Genomic DNA, 20,391 nt, shown 5'->3' with positions numbered 1-20,391 from the left:
ACAAGAAGGGAGCCCAGCCTGCTGGAAACGGGCCAGCATCAGTCACCTTCTGATAAGGGGGAGCCTCTCCAGGAGAAATGGTTTCACTTCGTGGAAGAGGTTTCGGCAAAGAGCCGTGCTCAGAGTAGCCGGGGCAGGGACTTGCCTGCAGCAGCGTGGTGCAGGAGCGCAGCAGTGTGCAGCCAGGTGGGCTCCTCCTGGCTTCAGTGCCGGGGGGTCAGAGCTGCTGCAAAGACCCCGTCTCCAACCACCTCCTCGCAGACAAAGGCTACTCTTGGAGCCTGTACCGTTAAGTAGTGTTCGCTGGTTCTGTAGATTGCGCTTGCACAGAAAGCACGAGGGCAGGCAGATAAACCCGATTGCGTTTGCTGCAAGGCCCAGTGCGGGGGGTGTGGAAGGTTAGCCTTGCTAATGATCACGCAGGTCGCGCCTAATGGTGGGGCCGGAGCTTAGTGCTTGACTTCGATAATAGGGAGCCCCGATTTGGGAGAAAACAGCTCCTGGAAAAAAATTTGGCTCCCTCTGATGGTGAAGAGGAGACCTCACTGTGAAGGGAAAGTGCCTGTAGTGCCATGGGCACAGCTGCCTCGGTACTGGCTACGTCTGCTTTTGAAACATAGCCGTTCCGATCGCCCGGTGCCAAGCATCCGGGCAACTGGGAGACTCTCCCTGTGAAGCGACAGCTTGCTTAATGCCTTAGAAAGATTTCCCCTGCTGTGCAGAGTTACCTTCCTGCCCTTTTTTTTTTTAATTGAGTGCGTGTCTAAGCACGGGTGCCAGCCCCCTCCCTCCTCCGAGGCTGCAGATCATGTCGGGCTCCTTTTTCCGTGTGCCCCTCCTGTTTTCCACAGGCATCAGATGCAGCTGGGGGCCCTGGGGAGCTGGAAGGCTCAGGAGGTGGCTACTGAAGAGGTGAATTTTAGATTTTTAGGATGCTAAATGGCTTCTGTAAACCTCTTCCACCTGAGAGGTAGATGATCTCGTGGATGGACAATGAGTTGCTGCCCATCTGGAATCTGGTTTGTGGCTGAATCGTCTCCAACCTTAAAACGCATTTATCTGCTCAGGCACTGAGGATACTTGGTAATTCTGTTTCCTGTTCCCGGTGACGATGGCACTTTATTTCTTGATCTAAAACACGGTTTATTCTGGGTGAGTGGGCAGGTAGAACTTGGCATGGCTGGTGTAAATTAAATGTCTCTGTACCGGAGTTTGATTTTTAGCTGGCATCACTAACCCACTTTCCCATGTGTTCAGTTCTATTTACAAGGACTCGAATACTCTGCACCTCCCCACCGAACGCTTCTCCCCAGTTCGGCGCTTCTCCGATGGTGCTGCCAGCATCCAGGCTTTCAAAGCCCACCTGGAGAAGATGGGCAATAACAGTAGCATCAAACAGCTTCAGCAGGTGAGAGTGGGGTGCGGGGCCTCAAAAGAGCCTCTGCAAGGGCTTTTTATTGTCTCAGCCTTGCTGCTTCAGGAAGCAAAAGGTGACATCTTTGCCACTGATGGCTGAGGACACGCAGGGGGAGGTTTGCAGCCGGGGAGCTGTGCCCGGCTCTGCGCATCGGCAGCAGCCCTGCTGAGTGTCCTCTGACCGTGTGTGCTGTTCACCCGCAGGCTGGGAACCCTGGGGGCTTCCGCCCCCCTTGTTCTGGGGAGCAAACCACGGGCTGTGCCCACACTGCCGGCCCTCGCGGCTCCCACAGCGCTGTCGGACTGCAGCTGCTGCTCTCCCAGGTTTACTGGGGCAGCCAAGTTTTGGGGCTGTTCCAGGGTGTCCCGAGAAAAGGGCGGTTCCTACCGCCAGACTTTGGTGCGTATTGTATGCTATTCCCTGCGCAGCCAGCGCACGTTTTCTCAATGGCTTGAGTGGGATTTGGCCCCAGGACAGGACTTTCACCTTGCAACACGGTAGAAATACGAGATGCTCTTTTCACCTTGAAGTTACCTTTAGGGCTTCGTGCTTGCGTTTTTGAAGGAACGCAGTGGTACCAGCTTGGCATCACGTGCATCCGTTTCTTCTCTGTTGTCTAGGGCATAAGCTGGCCATGGTGTTACACACCTGGTTCTGTCAAATTAAATGGATTAGGCTCTCTTTACTGGCTTTTTCAGACGGGTAGGCTGCAGAGAGTGCCTTTTTGCGCAGCAACTGTGCCGTGCACAAAAAAGGTCACTTAGAGGGTGTGTTGGATTCGTTACAGGAGTGCGAGCAGCTTCAGAAGATGTATGGGGGGCACATGGATGAGAGGACGCTGGAGAAGACGCAGCAGCAGCACATGTTGTACCAGCAGGAGCAGCACCATCAGATTCTTCATCAGCAGATTCAGGTAGTGGGGCCTGAGCCACACCTTCTGAAGCCTTAGCTGTGGCTTCCTGCATTGCTGCAGGTCCAACTACCGAGCGGGGCCCGGGGGGGTCGAGGAGGGGAGGTTGCTTGGCTTGCTGTAAGGAGAAGCAAGCCTGAAGGACTCCCCAGTGCTGTTCGCACAGCTGCTGCGATAGCCAGAGCTGCAGTCAGGGACTGAGTCGTTGGTGAATCTGGATATGTCCTGCTTCGCCAGTCAGCACTTCTAAATTTACTAGTTGAGACATTGTTGATCGCAAACACTTCTTGTTTTCTGGTGCCTGGTTCAGGATTGCATCCGGCCACCCCAGCCATCTCCACCCTTGCAAGCTCCATGTGAAAACCAGCCAGCTCTGCTCACTCACCAGCTTCAGAGGTAAAGAAATTGCTTTAGTGAAGCTCTGGGGAATGGGTTTTACTCTTGCTCAAGCCCAGGGATGAGCTAATACACTGAAGAGTCCGGGGCCGGGTTGGAAGTATATAAAGGTTGAATGGCAGAGCCAGTTCCCAGGTGAACATATACTGACTCCTTTTAGCTGGATTCTGTCTGAAGCACTTTCAGCAGCAGAGAAACATGATTCAAAGGCACTAACTTGCTTTGAACAGACGACTGACAGTTCTGCCTTTTGACCAGCTTGAAAATGCATTACCTTCAGCAGCCGGTTTCTCTCATGCTTTCTACTCAGGGCTGCTGCTGGACGTCTCACACCTTTTCAGGCTTTTGGTTAGGTAACCGTCCTTGGCTTCAGCCCCCTGACTTGGAGGTGGGACAGGCTGAATGACGGGAAAGGAGAAAGGAAGGTTTCTCACCGGCCACAGTGAGTCAGGAGGCCAGCCCGCGGTGTCTTTGTCCCCGGGTTTCTCTCGTAGCCGCTGCATTCTGCTCACTGCCTATGTGACTCAGGCAAGTCAGGCGGCTCTCAGAAGAGAAGCCGAGCTGTGAAGAGCTTGGGACCCCAACCAAGGGCTTTATGGTGCTTATTTTAAACAAGAGAATGGCAGCATTTGGTGTCAGCTCTCACAGTTGAAAAGGCATCTTAATGAGGAGCAGGCATGATGAAAAGGTGCTTGTTTCCCTGCGTAGGTTACGGATCCAGCCATCCAGCCCACCCCCGAACCACCCTAATAACCACCTCTTCAGGCAACCAAACAGCAGCCCACCTCCTGTGAGCAGCAGCGTGCTGCAGCCCCACGGTAAGTGCGGGCAGGGGCTGAGCCATCTGTGCTCCTCGGGGCGGGCCGCTCGGCAGAACCCTGTGGTCCCACCAAAGCTCCGGGGAAAACAGCGCGTGGGGGTGCCGGGGGCTCCGGTTCCCCCCTCCAGCCCAGTCCTTGCGCGGTTTGCTGATGATGTAAAAGATTCTCCATCTGGCAGCAAGGGCTGGTGTTATCGAGAGCTTGCGAGGAGCTGCCAGCTGGAATGTGCTGCTGGGTTTCTTGTCATAAGATCCTTACTTATCACTCCCGGGGGTGGGGAGGAAGGGCTGATATTCTCGGTTTTATGCAAATCACTGTCAGCTCCGCTTTGTTTCTCTTTCTGTGCAAGGGGCTCTAGCTGTGACCTTTGCACGCAGGCCCAGCACGACGGAGCGGTCAGGAGTAGCGCTCCTCTCGCCACTCCTGCCACTCCCAGACGCCTACTGGCACTCCCAGTACGGCCCAGAAGAGCATCGTCTCCCGCATGGGGCATTTCTCGCTCCCGAGCCTTGCCGCACGCTGGTGCGGGTGCTGAGGGTCTTTGTTCCTTGTAGGTGCTGCCTCCCAGTCCCAGTTCCAAGGGATGCCGTCCCACAACACAATCTTCCCGCAGTCCGGTAACTGTTCCCCTCCCCCCAACATGGGGCTGACGTGCCTGGGCCTGCAGCAGCAGTCGCAGCCTCAGCAGGTCACCATCCAAGTGCAGGAGCCCGGCGACATGGTCAGCAACAACCTCCTGCAAGGGGCCTCTGTGGGCGGGCAGGGCATGTCCTCCCACGCGCGGGGCATGCCCCTCAGCCCCAGCGCCAACCAGATCCAGATGCAGCACCGCGCCAACCTGATGGCCTCCCTCACCTACGGCCACAGGCAGCTTTCCAAGCAGCTCAGCGCCGACAGCGCCGAGTCGCACAGGTAAGGCCGCCGGCCGCCTCTGCACCGCTTCCCCGAGCTGGGAGTAGGGAGGAAGAACTGGGGGTAGACGTCTCGGGCTGAGATGTGGTTTCCTCGCTGCACTGCTTTCAGGGAGCGAGCTGTCTCCCTGCCCTGGGCAGCGGTTCCCGAGCCAGGGCAGGGCTCTGGGATTCTGCAGGGCTGCTTAGGGAGCACGTCCTGCCCGGGAGCAGCTCTGTCTGCCTCCTGACAGAGACAGCAGCCCGGCAAGCCGAGCTGGAGCTGCTGCAGGGCAGTCACTTGTTCTTTCCTGTTCTTTGCAGCCTGAACGTGAACAGGTATCCCCCCGCCAACTACGACCAGGTGCACTTACACCCCCACCTGTTCCCAGAGCAGCCTCGCGTTTCCCCCGGCAACTACAGCCCATCGGGAGGAGTTGGGTTTCCTCCAGCTCAGCAAGCTCTGAAAGTCCCGCAGCTTGACCAGTATCCCACTTTCCCTCAAAATGCACATCAGCAACAGCAGCACTACACTGCATCAGCACTACAGCAAGCACTGTTGTCCCCGACGCCTCCCGACTACAGCCGACACCAGCAGGTACCGCACATCCTCCAGGGACTGCTTTCTCCCCGGCACTCGCTCACGGGGCACACGGACATGCGGCTGCCCCAGGCAGAATTTGCACAGCTCATCAAACGGCGGCAGCAGCAGCAGCAGCAGCAAGAATTTCAAGAGTTGTTCAGGCATATGAGTCAAGGGGATGCTGGGAATATGGGCACCAGCGTGGGACAGAACCTCTCGGAGCGCCAGTCGTTGTCTTTGCCTTACCAGAGTGCTGACACGTACCACCCACAGAGCAGCCCCCAGCATCTCTTAAAAATCAGGGCGCAAGAATGTATCCAGCAGGTACCTGCATCAGTGCCGCCGCACGGATACGTACACCAGCCAGCCCTGTTCCATTCGGAGAGCATGGAGGAGGACTGCGCGTGCGAGGGTGCCAGGGACAGCTTTCCAGACAGTAAGAGTTCAAACACATTGACCAAAGGTTGCCAGGAGACCCCTCTGCTTGTAAACGCAGGAGGGCACGGGGACCCAGAATCTTTGCTAGGAACTGCTAATCACGCGCAGGAGCTGGGGACGCATCAATACAGACATCAGCCCGCTGCTGGATTCAGTAGGAATAAGGTGCCCAGCAGAGGTAAGGCTTCCTGCTGCTCGCGTAGACGAAACGCTCTTCCGTGCTGGCTGCCGTCCTGCCGGAGGAGACCATCTCTACCCAGCACGGCAAGGCTTTCGTGACATACTTTGCATAGCACGGAATTACCTAGATTCTTTTTGGCTTTTGTGGCCTTAAGTAAATTGCAGGCATAGTCTCTCTAATAAACAGTCTACAATAAGAAGGGAACCTGACCGGCTGCTCCTCCTTGGAATTTGACCTACTTCTGCAGGCAGGTAAAGACCAGGTCCCAGAGTACCGCCACCTTTGCGGGGATGCTCCGTGCTGTTGACTGACTTGTTCTTGTTGGTGTTCCCCGTCCCGTGTAAACGACGGGCTAGGAGCAGTTAAGGTACTAGGACACCCCTAGCCGTAGCGGCGTACTCCTGCTCTTACAAACAGGCCTTTGAGTCAGGCGTTGCTAAAGCTTCCGCAAACCCGCATGGTAAGAGCGGTGGTGAATGTCTTGCGGCTAAGGCTGCCTTGCAGCAGCTTCTCTGGCGCTTTGCGGAGCAGCAGCGAGACTCTAGCCCTGCTTGAACTAGGAGGAGTTATAAAGTGAGTTTAAACTCGCCATTAGCCTCTGAAGACCTTTTCTGCTAGTTGGAAGCAGTCGTGCCTTTGCTCCTTGGTGGCTGCGTTGCCAGCAGCGCGCTGTAGGAGAAATTCCTGCCTGCGCTGTAATTACAGGCCTCCTCTGTATGAAAAACGCCATCCTGGCCCCTTGCTCAGAGGGCTTTGAAGAGAGGCTTTCCAGGCCGAGCTGGGTGGATCAGTATTCACTGCAGGACTGAGTTGTGCTGGTCTGAAGCCATCGGCTTGCCCTTGGCACAGAGGACGCTATTGCAGAGGAGCAGTGTCCCGGGCACAGGAGGCAGGGCTTTGTTTGGGGACACAGCACGGGTTTGTTGGGAAAGTACTGGGTTGGAACAGGCTGGCTGGGAGGGCAGAGCGGGCGCGCCAAGCCCTGGCCCCCCAGAGCGCGGGTGGGGGGCAGGGACAAGGCACGGCTGTTCTGAAGTCGTCTTAAATTCTGGGTTACCGATGTGTTTGCGCTCGGACCCCAACTCCCCTGTGGAGCTTAACATGAGAGGGAAGAATGGCCCCAGGTTAAGCAGAGGTTGGGAGCGGTGGAGATGCTTTTCGTACCGAATCGTGAGATTGCGTCTTAATACTACAGACCGTTAGACAAACGACAAAATTTAATGAAGTCAGAAGCTAAATTTCTGCCCCCGTACTGATGGTGCTAGAACCGGTTACACAAGGGAAAAGGACTTTAGACCACAAGACTTTGTAAATGAGTAAAAGCAAGTAAATGTTTACAAATAGTATTGTGTAAGCCCTTCTGACAGGGCTGTTTGGAGGGCTCACGTAGTAAACTATGTCCTGAGACGCAGCCGCTCGCACCGCTTTCCTCCTGCCTTCAATAACCCACTTGGAATCAGGCCTGTGCTGCTTTGGTTCCGGGCGGAGTCGACGTCTAAGCACCTAGGTACCCTTACCGACAAATAAATCCCACAAAACCTCGGTGTACAAGCCACTAGCTTGCTGGCGTTGCGCTCGCGTGTAGCTCAGCCCCCGTGCTCCCAAGCGCTCTGTGCCCGGCACGGAGGGGTGACCGGGGAGACTTGTCCTGGCCAAGTGAGGCGTCTCTCCCTGAGCACTGGTGCCGACGACTGGGCTTTCTCAGCCGCGGCCCTGGGCTTCCCTGTTATTTTCCCCCTACTGTGTTCTGAGGCCGCAGCCGGTCCCGAGAAGGGGGGGGTATCTTCCCCTCTGCCTCAGCTCACCAGATGTGTTTTTCCTAGAGCCGGGTGTAACTTTTGTGGTGGCTTGGGAGTATTTGTGCCTTCCAGGGGAGCGCGTTGGCCCTGATCAAAAAGCCCTGGCTTGTCCGTTGAGCATCTGCCGGAGACGGCAGCCGGAGACCGTGAGAGCATCGACCAAGTCTGTGTTTAGGATGTGACTAAACTGCTTGTGAACGGCTCTGCTCCACTTTTGCTCCAACCTAGCCGTCAGAGGGCTGGGAATGCTGCCCATGGGAAACCTGCCTCCCCTCGGCACTGAAGGAGCCGAGCTGGCGGCGCTGGCCCTGCCCGCGGTGCCAGTGTCACATGCCACGCCGACACAAAGGCCGCCTGGCGCAGGAGCCCCGTCCCCTATGGCTGTGGGGATGAAAGGCTCTCCTGCTGCTGGAGCAGGGCTGGGGCCGGGAGAGCAGCGTGAATTCAGGCCGGCCTGAGCTGCATCCCCAGAGGTGCTGTGCTGGCAGCGAGGAGCCTGGGGTTGTCTTTTGGGTCAGGGCTATTCCAGGCCGGGGGGACTCGTCCCCCGCCGTGCCTCGTCACCTGCAGCGCAGGGGCTGGGGACGGGGCTGGCTGCGGGAGCGCCGCTGTTTGTGGAGCTGGAGAAGCAGGCGGCCGGCCCCAACAACCGTTCCCACAGTTGGAGCGGCGTCCTGAGCAGTGTGTGGGTGGCACTGCTCCGCCAACATCTGTTACCTCATGTTTTCCTTCGTGCTTTTCCGGGAAAGCTGACTTAACCGCATGTAACCCCACGGTTGTGCAAAGGAAGGGGGAGGCTGGCTGCATCTCCCGCTGCCCCGGGATGGGTCCTGCAGGACTGCCGTGGCTCCGGGGGAGGAAGGGCCGTCAGGGCGGTGTGCTGGCCACGCTCGCCTGCCCGCGAGGGGCGTGGAGAGCTCAGGCAGCAGACTGTGCCTGGGACGGGGTCTTGTTTGGCTCTGGGTGACTTTACGGACGGGTCTCTTTGGGGAGCATCTTTCTGGTGTCTGGCAGCTGCAGCCCCAGCGGGGAGGTGTGGTGCCCCGGCACGGCAGGAGATCGTTTCCCCCCCGCAGAAGCCGATAGCGCTGGCTGGGGAATCTACCTGCAGCTGCGTCATTTCGGGGCAGCTCCCTGGTGCTCGTGGCCACGTCCGCATGTTTGTGCTCCCCGGGACTACTCGCTGAGAGCGAGCTGTTTACGCGCCTTGGACCCGATGATAGGCTTCTCCGTACCTCAGGACTTTATTCAAAACATCGTGTACTTGATGACGAGAGGTTTTGCTTGATAGGAATGTAGCCTTTACCCTCGGTCATAAGAGCTTGCAGTGCAGATGGACTTTGCCAGGCAGCACACTCATGCACTCCTACAGCCAGATTGTAGGAGGGTAGGGAGAAGTCATCTGATAAAAACGAACATCCTGGCCAACTCTTCCAGCAAGATTATGTTGCTTACAATTGCCAGGGGGCCCTGCTCGAACATCCTGTGTCGGAGGCTGTGGGGAGACGCTTCTCCCCGCGCTCTTGTGTAATGATGGGGACGATGCAGGCGGGAGGGCGAGCTCGGGTCCGAGGGGAGGGTGGCAGTGCTGGGAGGCAGTCACAAAGGGCCTGGGTCCCTTGCTGTGTGCTCCTGCCCCTCTCCCTCCAACTTTAGGCTGCTCTTGTAGACCTGATGGGAGGCAGCTGGCATGGAGCTCTTTGGGAGGGGGAAGCCTGCCCAAGTGCCATCTGAGGGGGGACGCTGGTGCTGCGTCGCTTCAACAAGAGCAGGCGGGGGTCCCTTTCCACCCGGCCAGTGTCTGTTTGTGCCACCAGATCTCAGACCCGCAGTTCTGCATTGGCGCGCATGGCTGAGAGCTGCAGGTTCCTTGTACTAACCTGTCGTTCTTCTGTCTTGTTTGATTTTCAAGAGTCCATCGTGGGGAACTGCATGGACAGGAGTTCCCCCAGCCAAGCGATGCAGGTGCCTGACCACAACGGACTGGGCTACCCTGCGCGACCCGCCTCCAGCGAGCACCCGCGGCCCAGGACCCTGCAGAGACATCACACCATTCAGAACAGCGATGATGCCTACGTAGGTTTGGAGAGGCCTGTGCCCGGCAGGGCTTAGGGCGGCGCAGAGCTTCCTTGATGCGTGGGGGTTACGTACGAGGTGTTGTGTAGGACAGGCAGCGCCTTGCTCTGCAGGGCTGCTGGGAAGGAAAAGCCGTGGGGATGCTTCAGTTAGTACGTCCAGTTTGCTTAAAACTGAAAACGTTTTAGCAGAGAGCAACATGGAAACGCACCTCCTTCACTCAGGGTTTGCCCCAGGGCGGGCTGCTGTGGCCGGGGCAGCTCTTCTCTTCTCCTCCTGGGTTCTTCTGATAAAACCCTCTGGGCTGTGGATGAAGCCCTGGCTGTTGCTGCAGGGGGCTTTGCAGGCACACAGAGCCTGGCTGTCGTGGCAGCCCAGACCTTGCCCAAGGGCAGAGCGGCTGCACCACCACCTGTGTTTTGGGCCGCTGGGAACCGTCCTGCCCAAATCTTGGTGCATTCCTTGCTCCAGCTCCCTTCTGCCATAAACGCGAAGGGCTCTTCCCTAGTTAGTTCAGTGTAGTCTGACTGCTGTCAGACTGTCCGGTCCGTTCTCATCTGTTGAGGGGACATCGGCTGTGCCTAAGCTGTGCCCCGTGTACGTACGCATTTTACTTGTACTTAGAAACCCTCGCCGACAGCTTGCAGGAGCTCCCCAGGCAGCCTGTCAGAGAGCTGGGGGAGCAGCGGGGCGCCTCGGCCCGAGCCCCCTTTGACCCGTGTGCTGCTTGTCTCTGCAGGTGCAGTTAGATAACTTGCCCGGAATGAGTTTAATGGCAGGAAAAGCACTAAGCTCTGCTCGGATGTCTGATGCCGTCCTCAGCCAGTCGTCGCTGATGGCCAGTCAGCAGCTGCGCGACAGGGAGAGTGAGGGTAAGGACCTGGCCGAGCTGCAGAGAGGTGGCAGGGAGGGCCTGGGATGCTGCTCGAGGTCTGGGGCAGGAGCTGAGAAGACCGGCTTTTGCAGCCTGTGTTGCAAAGCCACCTTTGCTCCCAGTGAGCAGTGCCTGCAGGGAGGTGGGGGGCGCACGGGCTGCGGGGGAGCGTGTGCCGATACGGGGCAGCTCCTCGGGTGCTGCTGTTGGCCAGAGCCTGGGGTCACTGGTGGAAGCAGTGATCTGGGCTTCCTGGAGAAACACGGGGCAGCTTTGCCTGCGATGGGACCCATTAGGCCATGGCAGCTTGCTGAGCTGATCCCCAGGCTGGAGCTCCGACTCCATACTGCTCCTTGTGTGAGCTCTGATGTTGTTCTTTGACCTTACAGAGTGTGGGGAGAGTTTGGAAGGTCAAGAGCATCCCAACCTCGGCGATGGCAACCAGCATCTAAACACCTCCTGTTACCCGTCGACGTGTATTACGGACGTCCTACTGAGCTACAAGCACCCGGAGGTGCCCTTTGGGATGGAGCAGGCAGGGGTGTAACCAGGAGGGAGTGAGTACTCGAGTGTCCTTCTCTGTCCGCCTGCGCACCTCGGGTTGCCTGGAGGGCAGACCCAAAGGCCTGTTGGCCTGACTTCTGCGTCTGGCTCCTTCCTCGTCCCCTCGCTCTGAGGGGAGAGGCTGGGGGAGAGAGAGACTGTCAGCTCTGAGTGTCGGCGCTGGCGGCTGGCTGCTGTCTCCCCTGTTCATCTGGGGACGGCACCGCTCCTTCCAGGCCTCTGCTGCTCCTCCAGAGCCCCCTTGCGTGGGCAGGGTCTCCCTCCTGGGGCGTAGCTTGGGGGTCCGGAGCGGGAAGGCGGCGGAGGGCTGTGGAAGCAGAATTGCCATTCTCTGGTGTCTCCTAACATCTCTGCTTCTTCTCTCTCTTGCAGGTTTTATGTACAGCTTTGAAACGAAAAGGTCCATTTTAAACCAACAGTATCTAGCAGCATTGCGCCAAATTGCCGTAGTATTTCTGACTAACTGGAATACCATGGCCCCTTTCCTCATAATCAGTTCATCCAGTGTGTTGTTCCTTTGGTTTCTTTAATTTTTGCCATATTTGCCTGTAACTCCAGCTATCACAGAAATAACCAGAGAACCTGAGTCCTACACGGCGGCAGAGGATTCACGGAGCCTGAGCACTGAGTCTGGTTTGGAGGGCTTTTACCGCCCAGGGCCAGGCGGCCCCCGGGGGCTGCTCCGGCCGCCTCCGCGCTCGGCTCGGCACAGCGCGCGCGCGGGGCTGACGCCTCCCTGGAGCCGGCCCTGGGGAAAGGAGCGGGAGCGGGGGTCCGTGGGATCCCGAGGGCTCCGGGCAGCTGGAGGCCATGCTGTCCTTCCACTCTTTAACCCTTTGCACTGGGGAGGGGCCCAGCGCGACCCCAGCCTCCCCGGGCAGCGCTGGCGGGGGGCGAGGACGGTGCCAGCCCGGCCGGCGCGTCCCACCCCGGGGCTCCGACCGGCCGGCCGGCCGGCGGGGAACAGCCACCCCTGGTGCAATACGCTTCTCGTCTCATCTTTGTCTGCTTTCGTTCCTTCTCTCGTTTGTCAGTGTGCTGAAAGGATCACGCCTCCCCCCTTCTCACCTTTTCTTTGCAAATCCGCATACGACCTGGGTTGTTTTTCTTTTTTCCTGGCTTAATGTAGGGAAGACAGATTTTTTTTCTCTTTGTTTTCTTAGCTTCTCCTCCTGATCATGTAGGAATTGTTTTTTGGTAAATGTTGTTTTATTATTATTGTTATTAATAAAAGGCAAAAGGAATTTCTGTTTGAGAGAAATTTTTAACTAGATTCTGTTCTATATGAATTGTGACTTGCACCTTTTGTTCAAAGTATTTTATTTCTTTTAATGACATTGTACTTGTGACTGGTTTTCTCTCTCGTGCCAGTGGCGACAGTGGTATTCTCCTTTATACAGTTCAGACGTGCATAGATCTCTTCTTTGTCCTCCTCTCCATCCTTTCCGTGACGGACAGAGCGTGACGCCCCGTCCTGGCCGGGGCTCGGCGGCACTTGGTGTCATCATCGCCTTTGGGACTTTACAAGCTACAGCTCAAATTCTTCTTATTGACACTTTTCTGGAATATTTTTTAAGAAAAAAAAAAAAAAAAGGAAAAACCGACCCAGCCCTCCTGAATTTGCACAGAAGGAAGTGTGAAACCAGCACGGCAGAGGTGACTTTGCTATCCGTCCCCGTGCCTCTTCCCGGCCTCCGCTTCTCCCCCGCCCCGGGAAGATAATGCTAACGGGCTCTGCCGTCCCCAGAACCGGAGAGGAGAGAAACCCCGCGGCTTCTGCCGGCGTCCTGGTGCCAGGCGGCTTGGCCGGGCGCTGCCATCCGCTGCGTCCCTCACCGGCGCCTGCGGGCTCGGGGGGCCGCGGGGAGCCAGGTGGGGCCGGGCCCGAGCGGGAAACACTGAAAGCCTTTCGCTCTGTACCTTTGGTTTGTTTTCCTTTTGTTTACATGACACTGTATTTCTGGGAGAGTCGACGGCCACCCTACAGACAGCATCCGAAACAGCAGGGACTCGCTTAACCGTGCCATTTCGCAGTATCACACTTTTTTTATCATTGCTTTGTATTGTAGTAATCAATACGCGCAGTATATGTTGAATGTATATTAATATACTTTGCTATTATTTCTGTTTTTTGGAAATGTCAGAAGTATTTTTTTCTTCCTCATTTATGTTGGACTAAAAAAAAAAAGTTTCGGTAAATCTTCAGTCCATTTTTTGTGGGTCACTTGCAACTAGTCAATTAGTTGGACAGTGGGATCATGACAAATAAAACCATGATTATGATCTTCCCCGGTCTCCTGTTTGCCTTGTTGCCCAACGCCTGCTGCGGAGGCGGAACAGCCCCGGCGCTCGGGGGCGAAAGCTCAAGGTGCGGCAGCGCGGCCGCCGCCTCGCTCTGTCCCCGGAGCCGTCACCTCCTCTGCCGTGGCACCATCGGCCAGCGTTTCCCCTGGGGGGTGGCAGGACCTCCAGCGCCGGAGCTGGGCCGTCGGATGGTGCGGAGCACGCCTGTGCAGCTGCAGCGGCTTTCGCTGCCCTCGGCCCCCGCCGCGGGTTCCCGAGCAGCTTCCCCGGGGAGCCCGAGCCCTTCTCCCGCTCTGCCCACCCGCCTTCGGCGCAGCTGGGCCTTGCGCACCTCCTCCTTACCTGGTGCAAGGCTGGCATGGCTCCTGCTGCCTTCCCTGCCCGGTTTTGCCTCCGAGAGCCCGGCCTGAGCCCCAGGGCCCCGAGTGCTGCTGAGCTGCCTGCCCTGCTCTGCCCCTTCGGGGCGATGCAGCCGCCACAGCTGCATCCTTCCCTGCCCCTCTGTCGCCAGGGGCATGCGGTGTTGCACACCAAACTCGTCTTGTCCAGCACGTCCTTCCAAAGCCGGGCTTTCCCAGGAGCAGGGCAGCTCCGGGGCGGAAGGCGAGAGGCTGGGGGGGAGCGGGAAGGGAGCCGTGCCTCCAGCCCGGATGCAGCACCCAGGGAGCCAGCCCGGCCGTGGCAGCTGCCCCCTGGCACAAACCAGCCCCTGCTGCCGCCTGTGTGCTCCCCGCAGCCCTGTCTGGGGGACGCGCCCCCTCTCTCCCCTCTTGCCAGCCCCGTGTGCTCGGTTCCTGCGGGTCCCTGGGCTGCTGGCAGTGGGACGGGGCAGCACCTTGGTTTGGCTGCAGAGCGGCTTTGGGCCGAGGCGGGGTTTTGGGGCGGCCGTGCCCGGGGTGCCGTGTCCAGGACGATGTCTGCTCCGGGCTGAGCCTTGCCTCTGCTTTTGTGCCGGGAGAAGGGGGTGATGTGAGCAGTGCGGGTCCCACCGGCCCAGGGGAGGACGGGGCAAACCCCCACCATGGTGGCGAGTGGAGGGGTCTGGGTACAACAGGCCAAATCTCTGCGGGTATAAACCTCGTCCCTGGGCTACCGGCCAATCCCCGGGGGCTGCCGAGAGGCCCCGGCGAGGCCGTGGCGGCGAGCTGGAATCTGGGTCACCAGGAGCGTAAACAGGCTCCTTGGCCAGCGAGCCGCATCCCGCGGGGAGCTCCTGTTTGCTCGCCGCCCCTGCCAAGCCGGCGCTCCTCGGCGCTGGCTCGCACACGCGATCCTTGAACTCTACGCGCCACATCGCCGGGGAGCGATTTCTTGGGCTGCAGCGCTGGCTTATCTCCGGCGGGAACTGCCCCCTCCTGCATAAATAGCGGCGGTGGGGAAGCGGACGGCTCAGACGGGACGACCGGCAGCACAACAGCGGCAGGAGAGAGCTGGTAAGAGCCCGGGCTGCTCCAGGGGCGACGCTGGAGTCCAGGGAGCTTCGCCCGCGATGCCGGCGGGGACCCCTCGTGCCGGGGTGGGGGGCTCGGACCCCGCTGGGGCCGGCTTTGCCCGGGGCTCCCCGCACTCAACTCTCTTGCTCTGCCCCCAGGTTCAGCGCCAAGATGAGAGCCGTGGTGGTGGCCCTCGCCCTGCTCTGCCTGACGGGTAGGTCCGGACGGGGACGGGGCTGGGGCGGCGGCGGCTGCAGACCCCGGGGGGGACAGAGCGGGATGGGGCAGCCGAGCGCCGCTGGAAGCTCCTGGCTTCCAAAGCGCCGTGCGAGCCCGGCGGCAGCCAAGCGGCTTTGCCGGTGCCCTCCCGAGGCGGGCAGGTCCCGGTGGCAGCCACGGCTGGGGCCGTCCCCGCCGGGCACTCTGTCCTGAGCGCGCCGGGCTCTCCCCGCAGGCACCCAGGCCCGCTACTTCTGGCAGCACGATGAACCCCAGGCGCCCCTGGATCGCCTCAAGGACATGGTGGAGGTGTACCTGGAGACGGTGAAGGCCAGCGGCAAGGATGCCATCGCCCAGTTCGAGTCCTCCGCCGTGGGCAAACAGCTGGAGTAAGTGTGGGGGAGGCGTGCGGTGGGGGGCGGCGGGGGGGGGTCCCCGGGCGCCGTGCCTGACCTCCCTCCGCTCCCCTCAGCCTGAAACTGGCCGACAACCTGGACACGCTGGGCGCAGCCGCCGCCAAGCTGCGGGAGGACATGGCCCCCTACTACAAGGAGGTGCGGGAGATGTGGCTGAAGGACACGGAGGCCCTGCGCCAGGAGCTGAGCAAGGACCTGGAGGAGGTGAAGCAGAAGATCCGGCCCTTCCTTGACCAGTTCTCTGCCAAGTGGACGGAGGAGCTGGAGCAGTACCGCCAGCGCCTGGCGCCCGTGGCCCAGGAGCTGAAGGAGCTCACCAAGCAGAAGGTGGAGCTGATGCAGGAGAGGCTGACCCCCGTGGCCGAGGAGGCGCGGGACCGCCTGCGCGGGCACGTGGAGGAGCTGCGCAAGAACCTGGCACCCTACAGCGACGAGCTGCGGCAGAAGCTGAGCCAGAAGCTGGAGGAGATCCGGGAGAAGGGCATCCCCCAGGCCGCCGAGTACCAGGCCAAGGTGGTGGAGCATCTCAGCAACCTGCGCGAGAAGGTGACCCCCCTGCTGCAGGACTTCAAGGAGCGCCTCACCCCCTACGCCGAGAACCTCAAGACCCGCTTCATCACCCTCCTGGATGACCTCCAGAAGAGCGTGGCCTGAGCCGCCGGCCGGCGCGGCCAGGGACTGACCCCGGCCACGCTCCCTGCCCTGCCCGGGGCGCTTCCCCCCGGGGGGGCTCCGGGGACGGGCTGCGGGAGCCCCGGGCCAGGCCAGCCCCGGGGCATCCTCCCTGGGGACCCCCTTCCTCCCCTCCCGCCACCTCCCCTCCCCGACCCGGCGTCGCTCGCAGCTTTGCCTTCCTTTTGTCAAATAAACGTGACTTAAGTTATTGGAGCCCGCTCAGTCTTTGCAGTGGATGCTGGAGGGGGGCGGCCGTGCGGGGCTGGGGGCGAGGGTGCCGCGGGCAGGGGGTGCCGGCGGCACCCAGTGGGCGCGGGGAGGGGACGGGGAGATGGCAGGGTGGGTGCCCCGGGCTCTCCCTGCCGCTGAGCCGCAGCCGGGCTCGTCCCCGCGCACCGGGGCTGGGTGTGCGGACGCTGGATCCCCCCAGCCGGTTCCTGCCACCTTGGGCACATAAGTGTGGGGTGGCGGCCCGTGGCCAGTGTCCCGGTGCCCCGGCACGGCCGCCTGCAGCCCCGGCGTGGGCGTCTATCCCCATCCTTCCTCAGCCCGCACTCCTCCTCGCCTCCCCCCCCAGTGATGCCACCGCAGCCGTCTGCTTCAGCCCCGCTTTATTGCAAGAACCGTGACAGCGGATGGGCAGCCGGGGGGACCCCAGCCCGGCCGGCCCCCGGCCAGCCCCCGGTGGGACTACGCGGCCGGCATCTGCTTCCAGAGCTCCGCCAGCTTCTCCTTCAGCCAGACCAGCCGCTGCTTCGCCAGGTCGGCCTTGTCCGACAGCCAGCGCCTGCAAAGGGGAAGGGGGGCTCAGCGCGGGGCACCGGCCGGGCTCCCCCACGGGCAACGGGCTGGCGGGGGGGCGCGGGGGCAACCTGGCCTGCTGAGCCGCCTCCGACTCCTGCACCATGCTGAAGGCGGACTTGGCCATGGCCGTGGCTTTCTGGGCGTACTCCTGCACCTTCTGCACCAGCGTCTCCGGCTCCCTGGGCGAGTCGGCCCCTGCAAGCACAAGCCCCGTGGAAGCGGGGGGATGGAGCCGAGGGCTGTGCCCCCCCCGTGCATGCACCCCAGCACCCTGAGCCCCGTCCCCCTCCTCCTGCACCAGCCCTTACTTGCTCCCGCCGCCAGCACGGCCGTGCAGACGAGCGCCAGCAGCAGTGACGCCTTCATGGCTGGGGAGAGAGCAGAGCACGTGGCGTGGGGCGGCAGCGGGGGTCCCGCATGCCCTTGGGGGTCCCGACCCCGACCCCAGCCCCTTGCCAGCGCGACCCTCGCCGGGGGCTTCCCCACTCACCTGCGGCGGGCTCTGCTCGGCGGGGGCAGCCCCGGGTTCCCACTTTATACCCTCCCCACCGCCGCCGCCGGGGGTGTTTGTGCAAAGGTCAGGGGCTGCCGGGGAGGGGGCCCGTCCGCAGAGACCATTCCCGCTGCCAGGTCCGCTGCGGAGGGGCCTGCCTCCCCCCCGGGGGTTGGGAAATCCTCTGGGAAGCGAGGCTGCTGGGGGCCCTGCGTGTGTCCGCGTGTGTGCGTGTGCGTGTGCATGCCTCTGCGTGTGCGCACACGCGTGTGCACGCTGGCGAGGGTGCAGCCAGCCCGCTGCCCGCTGCCGGGCACACCATGCCGAGGGCAGCCGTGGGGCTGGCGCGGGCACACACAGCACAAGGGTGACATCCAGCGGCACCGGCCCCGGGCACAATGCCACTGGGCTGGCGATGCCACCCGGGAGGCGCAGGCGGGCGACGTGTGCCCGGATCCGGCCGCGGGGCACCGTGAGGGCTCTTTGGACTTTGGCGTCACCGGTGCCCAGCCGATCCCTGCCCGCTGTGGCCTTCGCCCCAGGTGACACATCATCGCCTGTCTGCAGCCCGGAGTGGGTCCACCGGGGAGCGGGTGGGCCGAGCTGGGGGCTGTGTCCCCAGGGTGGTCCCCAGAGCCCGATGCCCATGGCCAGGGCCACGCAGGGGTCCCAGCTCCAGCCGAGGGCACACCGGCACCTCCTGGGTGCGACACCCTGCAGCTGCGGGGCCCTGGCCATTCCCTGTGGCGGGGCTTCCTCCAGCGATGCCGTCCTGCACCCACACAGCCTCCAGTGCCCCCACACATCCATCACAGCATCCCCCTGCGCCCCTCTCCTGCCGCACCCGCATCCCGCAGCTGGCTCTGGTGGGGCCATGGCTGCATCCCACAGAGACGCGGAGCTGGGGGCCGCCCCCCCTGCGGTGCACTGTCCCCTCTGCCCCAGGGTCCCTGCCCCCAGGGGGGGCTCAGCCCATGGGGATCCCCTTCCCCTCTCCGCCCTGGCCCCTGTCACCCTCCGGGAGCCGTCGGGGCCGCGGGTGATGTCAGGGCTGCGAGCGTGTGTCAGCCGCTTCCACGTCGCAACCTTGCTAAAGTCCAAGCCCGCGGCCGGTGTCACAGGCCTGCGTGGAAGCCGCCGAGGGCGCTCCGGATGCATAAATAGCGGCCGGGCGCTCCCCGGCACAGCAGGTACCCACAGCCGGCAGCAGCGCAGGTGAGCGGCTGCCTGGAGTGGGGGGAGAGCTGGTGGCTGCATCGCCGGCGGCGGGGGGCTGCCTGTCCCCGGGGCTCCCTTCACCTCCGCTCTGTTCTCCCGCAGGCATCCCCCAGCGCTCAGGATGTCTCCGAAGGCGGCCGCCCTTGTCCTGGTGCTCCTCGCCGTCGCAGGTGGGGTGGCGGGGGGGGTCCCCGGTGCCGGGAGGGTGGTCCTTCCCCGGGGCGGGGATGGGGACCTGATGTGCCCGGGGGAGCTGCCGAGCGGGATTGTGCCGGCGCTGATCCCGGGATGCGCTTGCAGGGGCACGGGCTGATGTCAACTCGGACGAGGTGGCCAGCGTGCTCTGGAAGTACTTCACCGAGCTGGGCAGCAATGCCAAGGAGACGGTGGACCAGCTGCAGCAAGCCGAGCTCACCAAGCAGCTCAAGTGAGCAGAGCCGCGGGCTGCGGCGCCGGAGGGGGGGGACACGCTGGGGGCCGGGCGGTGGCGGGCAGGGGAGGGGGCCACGGGCACGCGGGGGCGCTGACGTGTCCCCTCTCCCCAGCACCCTGCTGGAGAGCAACCTGAAGAGCGTCAACTCGTACGCCGAGGACCTGCATCGGCGGCTGGTGCCCTTCGCCACGGAGCTGCAGGCGCGGCTGGCGCAGGACTCGCAGCGGCTGAAGGAGCAGATCCGGCGGGAGCTGGCGGAGCTGCAGGCCAAGCTGGCGCCCTACGCCGACGAGGTGCACCAGCAGATCGGCACCAACATCCGCCAGCTGCAAGCCAAGATGAGCCCCTACGCCGAGGAGCTGCGCTCCCGGGTGGACCACGGGGCCGGGGAGCTGCGGCGGGCGCTGGAGCCCTACGCTGCCGAGCTGCGGGACCGGCTGCAGGACAACGCCGAGAGCGTCCAGGCCTCCCTCAGCCCCTACGCCGACCGGCTGCAGCAGCAGATCGACGGCGGGGTGGAGAGCCTGAAGGAGCGGCTGGCCCCCATGGCCGACGAGCTGAAGGCGCAGGTGGGGCAGAGCGTGGCGGAGCTGCGGCGGGGGCTCAGCCCCTACGCCCAGGAGGTGCAGGACAGCCTCAACCGGCAGCTGGAGAGCCTGACGGCGCAGATGGAGCGGGCGGCAGAGGAGCTGCGCGCCCGCCTGGCCGCCAGCTCGGAGGAGCTGCGTGCCCAGCTCAGCCCGCTGGCCCAGGAGCTGCGGCAGGCGGCCAGCGGTGACGCCGAGAGCCTGCGGCAGCGGCTGGCCCCCCTGGCCCAGCAGCTGGACGAGCGCGTGGGGCAGACACTGGAGGCTTTCCGGCAGCAGGCAGCCCCCTTCGGGGAGAGCTTCGGGCAGCAGCTGGTGCAGCGGCTGGAGGAGATGCGGGGGAAGCTGGACACGGGCGCCGCCGGCGTGGAGGACCACCTGGAGATGCTGGAGAAGGAGGTGCGGGAGAAGGTGGCCGCCTTCCTCAGCACCGCCCAGCCGGCGGCGAACTGAGCCCCCCCCGGCGCCATGGGGAGGTGGCGTGGGGTGGCCGTCCGTCCCCCCACGCTGTGAGCGTTCACGGCCGCTGTACGCCGCAGAAATAAACTGGCCCCTTGTGATGCACTTGCTGGTCTGTGTCCCTCCTTCTCCACAGCATCCCACTGTCCTGCCCCGGGACGGGCAACCTGGGGCACCCGGTCCAGCTGCTCCAAGGGGAGAGCATCACCCCCAGACCGGGGTCCCAGGGCACCTGGGAGAGGCAGCAGCGGTGGGGACAGGCGGGTGGGGGGTCTCCGTCCCCAGCACCGGGCTGCAGATCCTGCCAGGGAGCTGGAGGCGGCTGCAGCCGGGTGGGACCATCCGCCGGCGTGGGGTCAGGGCCCAGGACGGCACCGCACCAGGGTTCCGCAGCAACTCGG

The 20,391-nt window shown here is 62.1% G+C and overlaps 4 protein-coding genes across 9 annotated transcripts in view; 3 read left to right on the top strand and 1 right to left on the bottom strand.

The window, feature by feature from the left end:
- SIK3 (SIK family kinase 3) overlaps positions 1-13,237 on the top strand; it is an 88,581-nt gene extending 75,344 nt beyond the window's left edge. For all 5 annotated transcript variants that reach the window (XM_063354987.1, XM_063354990.1, XM_063354988.1 and 2 more), the window contains 10 exons: positions 1,258-1,408; positions 2,205-2,330; positions 2,638-2,723; positions 3,432-3,541; positions 4,099-4,456; positions 4,759-5,633; positions 9,348-9,511; positions 10,251-10,383; positions 10,775-10,942; positions 11,322-13,237. In XM_063354987.1, the coding sequence (XP_063211057.1) occupies positions 1,258-1,408; positions 2,205-2,330; positions 2,638-2,723; positions 3,432-3,541; positions 4,099-4,456; positions 4,759-5,633; positions 9,348-9,511; positions 10,251-10,383; positions 10,775-10,932 (2,161 nt within the window). In that variant the 3' untranslated portion in view covers positions 10,933-10,942; positions 11,322-13,237. The remainder of the gene's footprint in view (positions 1-1,257; positions 1,409-2,204; positions 2,331-2,637; positions 2,724-3,431; positions 3,542-4,098; positions 4,457-4,758; positions 5,634-9,347; positions 9,512-10,250; positions 10,384-10,774; positions 10,943-11,321) is intronic.
- Positions 13,238-14,584: 1,347 nt separating this feature from the next.
- Positions 14,585-16,204, top strand: APOA1 (apolipoprotein A1). Of its 2 annotated transcripts, none has more exons than XM_063355337.1 (4): positions 14,585-14,686; positions 14,845-14,900; positions 15,141-15,294; positions 15,378-16,204. In XM_063355337.1, exons 2-4 carry the CDS (start codon positions 14,858-14,860, stop codon positions 15,973-15,975), a joined length of 795 nt encoding a protein of 264 aa, XP_063211407.1. In that variant the 5' UTR covers positions 14,585-14,686; positions 14,845-14,857; the 3' UTR covers positions 15,976-16,204. The 2 variants fall into 2 exon arrangements, with proteins under 2 accessions (XP_063211407.1, XP_063211408.1); XM_063355338.1 differs by having other exon boundaries at positions 14,648-14,748.
- A 386-nt stretch (positions 16,205-16,590) lies between these two features.
- Positions 16,591-17,386, bottom strand: APOC3 (apolipoprotein C3). The gene is made up of 4 exons (XM_063355339.1): positions 17,291-17,386; positions 17,109-17,168; positions 16,869-16,995; positions 16,591-16,783 (listed from the first exon to the last, which is right to left on the bottom strand). Exons 2-4 carry the CDS (start codon positions 17,164-17,166, stop codon positions 16,687-16,689), a joined length of 282 nt encoding a protein of 93 aa, XP_063211409.1. The 5' UTR covers positions 17,167-17,168; positions 17,291-17,386; the 3' UTR covers positions 16,591-16,686.
- Positions 17,387-18,424: 1,038 nt separating this feature from the next.
- On the top strand, positions 18,425-20,095 carry APOA4 (apolipoprotein A4). The gene is made up of 4 exons (XM_063355332.1): positions 18,425-18,508; positions 18,614-18,681; positions 18,812-18,938; positions 19,057-20,095. The coding sequence occupies exons 2-4, from the start codon at positions 18,633-18,635 to the stop codon at positions 19,982-19,984; spliced, it is 1,104 nt and encodes a 367-aa protein (XP_063211402.1). The 5' UTR covers positions 18,425-18,508; positions 18,614-18,632; the 3' UTR covers positions 19,985-20,095.
- Positions 20,096-20,391: the final 296 nt, after the last annotated feature.

This window comes from Chroicocephalus ridibundus, chromosome 18 (assembly GCF_963924245.1).
Source record: "Chroicocephalus ridibundus chromosome 18, bChrRid1.1, whole genome shotgun sequence".
Taxonomy (NCBI): Eukaryota; Metazoa; Chordata; class Aves; order Charadriiformes; family Laridae; genus Chroicocephalus; species Chroicocephalus ridibundus.
Note: the sequence above shows the minus strand (reverse complement) of the source record. Positions and strands in the feature narration are given on the sequence as shown.